Genomic DNA, 5,463 nt, shown 5'->3' with positions numbered 1-5,463 from the left:
GAAAAGGTCTAAAAAAATGGAAGTAATGTACATAATAAAATCCACATGTGAGGAAATCAGCATAGAAAAGGGATTGCTCAGTGGGAGCATCAGATTATTGAGACTGGAGCATACCTCACTACTTATGTACTTCAAAGAATGCACTGATTTATGCCTGGAGAACCGGACTATACTGACAATAAACCTGGGCAATCTAACTTCCAAGGGTATATACACACACATGGCCAAAATAGCACATATGTTATGTAAAATATACTGGTACCACATAACATTGAACTAAGTACCTCTGAAAGGGTCCCTTGTAGCATGTATGTGCAAAAATACAGCTGTTTGAATGTGTATTTTTCACATTACTGGCTTTACTATCAATGCCCATTTGGAGGCTACAACAGGATATACAAAACAAGTTTTAAAGGAATTATTGGTGTTTGAGTACACTGTAATTTTTTTCCAAGAGAAATGAAAACTATACTAAAGTTTATCCTAGAATACATGCTTTGAAAACCAAACCAAGGTCCGTAACTTTCCTCATTTATTGCTTTGTACCCTTGTGTTACTGTGCTGTACTACAGTATATTATTTGAAATGAAGTACTCTCATATGCAAAAAATAAATAAAACAGAAATCAATCTCCCTCACATGCACACAAAGCATACATGCCTAAGTGAGTATTAAAAACTGGGTGGGGTACAGACTGGACAAGCTAAATGCAGACTGTTCCACAGATGAATGGTCCGGCCACTCTTTTCCACATGAAGAGGCAGCACATTCCACAGCATGCGTTTTTGGGCAATGTGACACATTTTACTGCAAAAGTAAACATTGAATGATAACCCAGAAAGCATGTGTAACATTTTAAATTCTCAAAAAACTGTACCCCAAATAAAATCACACTGTCAGGTCATACATACAAGTATGGCTTTATCACCTCAATCATCATACTAATAAATACCGTTTTCACATGACAAACAGTCCTCAATACTGATATGTAAACATACAATTATCATTTTAGTATTGTCTGCTGTGTATGTTTATCAGCTGCCCATATTTCACAACATACACAAATAACTCCATTATCATACTCTACTAACACACAATTCACACTGTATACTAATGTGGAAACATCATTACCACTTATCACTCTTCCGATTCACCACAGCATAGAGAACATTGTTCACTTTCAACAAACTTCCCACTTGCCACTGAAAGCCTCACTGTTCAAACATAAATATATAAAAACACATACACATGCTCCAGCCCTGCTGACTATATTATAAGCTATCTTGGATATGCACTATAAGAAAGTCATGTAGTGTTCAGGCTAAACTCATGCAACAATGTATGTATGCTGCACAATAGATATGCTCATCATTCATTCTACATTGCACACAATACATACAACTGCTCTGCAAATAGGTACAGTACTCGACATTTCATTCATTAATCGAAACCCACATTTTCTGAAGTATGTCTACCAACTACACCAAACTGCAACAGCCTCTCTTGCATTTCAGGCGCACACCATTCGCATGAAACTTCAGATGCACCATGGACACTGAAACATGTTTGGTGCCATACATGCAAAGTATAACATGCTAACACTAAATATGCTTTCCAGAGCATGCAATAAATTGTGTCATCACAGCATCATTCTCAACCAGTGAGCACTACTAAGCAGGTAAACTGGGTATGACATCTACCAAGCATTAAGAACTATGTATACAGATTATGACGGCAAACCATGACATGTCAGGAAGAACAGTTCTGATTTCAAACAATTTACGTAAGCTTGTACTTAACTGCACACATGATTACTGTGCTGACAATTTCTGCTCAAAACATCATTTAGAGGGGAAAAAAACACTGATATTTGAACAACACTTGTTTAAACTGTTTGAAATAGGATTATCTAGCTGGTGGGGAAGTGGAAAATGTAGTCTAAAACGCCAACACACTGAAGAACAATACAAGGCAACGATACAATACAAAATCTAGCTCATTAAATAACACAATGAAAATATCTTGAATTGTAGGAGAGGTGCAGTAACTAATGACAAAATAAAGAATACTTGCAGTATTCTAAACAGTTGGATTATGACTGACTGCTGTGGTATAATATACTTTAACTTACTAGCAGTCATCTTATTGAATTCAGATAAAGTTTTGTAAAACTAAAGCTGAAACACTACAAACTGTAACAAAGCAAACTATAACTGTATCAATAAAGATGAACTGCTGTTTTGAACAGTGTTATTTAATTCACTATATGAATGAAATCATGTGATTTCAGGTGTCAGATGCTAGAGTAAATATTTTGAACACACACACACACACACACACACACACACACACACACACACACACACACACACACACACACACACACACACACACACACACACACACACACACACACACACACACACACACACACACACACACACACACACACACACACACACACACACACACACACACACCATATGTATGTTTAAACACACACCAGCACTTAAAACACTTTACAGTAGAACTTTCAGTATACTTAACAACTCTAACAGGCAAGTCTGGGCTGATAGTGAAATGACAGGAAATAAGGCACAATCATGGCATGCAATGACTGTGATCATTTTCAAGCCATAATACCACACACACACACTACACCACATCCCAGCATGGCCCTGAGACACACAGTATCCAAACTGTTTTATCTAATTTCAACCATACAGCATCCTTGGAAATAAATACTGCTTGATGCAAAGATGCTGGAAAAGCCATTCTCTCTACAGACAGTTACTTGTGCAGCAAAGTGTACACACTTAGTACATTCCCACCAGCACCATACAATAGGAGATTTGCATGCCAAAACAGCTCTGCACAATGTGCACTAAGCATGCCAATTAATTAGATGGAATACACAATAGGCATGCCAGGGAATACTACATAATGGGCATTGTGCATGCCAACCAATATTACATAACATGCACCAAGCATGCCAGACAGTTTAACATAATGCAAACCATGCATGCCAGATAATAGAAGCTAATACAAGGGAGGAAATTTGCAAAGAGGAGCATAAAAACAACTGGAGCAAAAGTAGAGCTGTTGCCCTGAGCAACCAGTTGAGGAGGCCACACACTACAGGGAGAGACTGATCAATTTCAGAGAGAGTCTATCATTTTACTTTAAAAAAAGTCTAAAATCTTTATCGTTCCACAAAACTGATGAGTAATGGTGGATGGGCTTGAGGATAGCTTCAGCGGATGATGAAGTCACGTTTGCCGGAAACCTCCAGTTGCATGAAGTGGCTGAGTGGTGGAGTGGCACAGCAGTGAGCAGTGGTTTTGATCTATTTTACCTGGAAACTGTTCAAAATCATATACCGATTTAAGCTTTGTTGATAAATACTCCCCAATCGCTAGTCTGATCGACCTTCTTATTGTGTTCCCCGACTTCAAGTGTGGCTTCACTTAACAAGCAAAACATGAGCGGTTGCTCCTGGCAACTGCTTCACTTTTGTTCATTTTCTTGATATCTATGTAGTTAGCCCCACTGCTATTCACATTAGATACAGACCAGAATGTAAGCTCTTGTAAGCTCTTGAACAGAACACACACACACACATACGGTACATAGTAAAGTCAGAAGCAGACTATCAAGCTATAAACAAAATTACAGGTACAGGCAGATTAATGTTGTGAAGCTTTACTTTTGTTCTGTTTTGTCATGCTGTGTGTGACTGACCATGTTAGGTTGGCAGTAAAAAATGCTTGTGGAGAGCTCCAAGGGAGCAAGTTTGCACTCATCATATGCACTTGTAGCACATAATGATCTTGAGCATTAGGGGAAGCCTCTGGTCCCTGGAGTTCCCTGCAGCAGCAACAGCAGCATCTGGATCAGCTCAGGAAAGCAGATACCCTGCCCTAACACAAGTCAGCATGTCACACACAGCCCACAGAGCCTGATGGCTTTCCTCTGAGTACAGAAAGCAGGAGGGGAGGCAGAAAAACTACTCTGCTCAACATATGCAAAGCTCACAAAAAAGTTACAAAAGTACAATATGTGTTTTCATGCTGTGTTTCTGTGAATCACAAGGAAATCTTCACTGCAAACAAGAATGTGAATACTGTGTTAATCAAGAACATGTGCTGTGATTTTGTGATCTTTATCTGCCTAAGGAAAGAATATCTGTAGTTCAAATAAATACAGCAAAGTTTAAAAAAAAGAAGAAAAAAAGTTTCTGGCAATATAGTGAAATGCCAATTACAGATAGGTACTTACCAGACAATAGAATGCATGAGTATTTTTATAATAATTGTATATGCACCAAATCACATTTATACTTTGCAACAGCTTCTTAGTTATACATGAGCTGTTCTAGTTAGTGCCTGGGCTTACTGCAGCAACTGCAGGAAAGTATCCAACTTTGATGCCCCCTCCCACACTTCTCTACACACCCTTCTGCAGATAAAGAAGGCCCCTTACCTGGGATTACTTTTGTTCCAGTAGACTGCATACCGATCTGATATCACTTTGCTGGGGTCATCTGTCCACACACAGACCCAGATCAGGGCCCCCAGGAGCAGTGGGACCAGGGGCCCCATGCTAGGGGTCCAAGTTCTGTGTTGCACTCACACTGGACACCCTGGTCCCATGCCCAGACGCTATCCTGGTAAGTATCTAATGAGAAGCAATAAGCAGCTGCACAGTTCTGAGAAGCTGTCAATGTGTGGCTGTGTCACTTTGTGTGTGTGACTGTGGCCAGTAGTCCCGGGGCGGCTCTCAGCTCCATGCCATGGGGGATCTGCCTTGTGCCCCAGTAATGGATCGGACTCTGTTCCTCGCAGGACAAGGGTGGCTGTCTCTCAGGCCAGGTGCAAGGAGCGGGCTCCAGCTCAGCTCAGTCCCTCTCTCCGCTTTCATGGTCCAGAGCCCAGGAGCTGACTAACAACTCCTGAGCTCGGCTTATCAGACCAGTCAGGACATCCTGAAGGCCGAGGGGATGGAAAACAAATCCCGAGGCAGACACAGAGTCCAGACAACAGGTATGAATGACAACGTGAAGCCAAACTACTACACACAGGGAAATGGATAATTATCACTGCAATGGATACCAAAAGCCCCACTAGTGCAACTGCCAAATCCCTCTCTCCTTGCTCCATCCACACACCACACATCTCCCCTCCCTCTCATTGCTTTCACTCCAGCCAGCCCTCCACACTCCTCCTTGACGCTGCATCACTCCTTTCTCATTCTCGGCCTGAATCTGAATGATGCTTCAAGTTCTTGTCAGATGCTTTGCGCCATCTACTGGAGGATGAGTGCACTAGCCATCTCTGTTCCATACTTCACAGCATGCATGCCAACATGCTGTCTGGAAATAAGGCACTTACTTTCATTTTAGCTGATTTGTTAACAAGAACGCTGTACAGGGAGTGCTCAAATTAGTTTAGGATTTTGAGTCTT

At 40.9% G+C, this 5,463-nt stretch overlaps 1 protein-coding gene across 1 annotated transcript in view; it reads right to left on the bottom strand.

Moving 5' to 3' along the window:
* EFNA2 (ephrin A2) overlaps positions 1-5,206 on the bottom strand; it is a 413,760-nt gene extending 408,554 nt beyond the window's left edge. Inside the window, exon 1 of the mRNA XM_068271217.1 lies at positions 4,483-5,206. Coding sequence (XP_068127318.1) covers positions 4,483-4,601 — 119 coding nt within the window. The 5' untranslated portion in view covers positions 4,602-5,206. The remainder of the gene's footprint in view (positions 1-4,482) is intronic.
* Between the last annotated feature and the right edge of the window lie 257 nt (positions 5,207-5,463).

The sequence above is a fragment of the Hyperolius riggenbachi genome, chromosome 1 (assembly GCF_040937935.1).
Source record: "Hyperolius riggenbachi isolate aHypRig1 chromosome 1, aHypRig1.pri, whole genome shotgun sequence".
Taxonomy (NCBI): Eukaryota; Metazoa; Chordata; class Amphibia; order Anura; family Hyperoliidae; genus Hyperolius; species Hyperolius riggenbachi.
The sequence above is the reverse complement of the archived record's forward strand: the minus strand, read 5'-3'. Positions and strand labels throughout refer to the sequence as shown.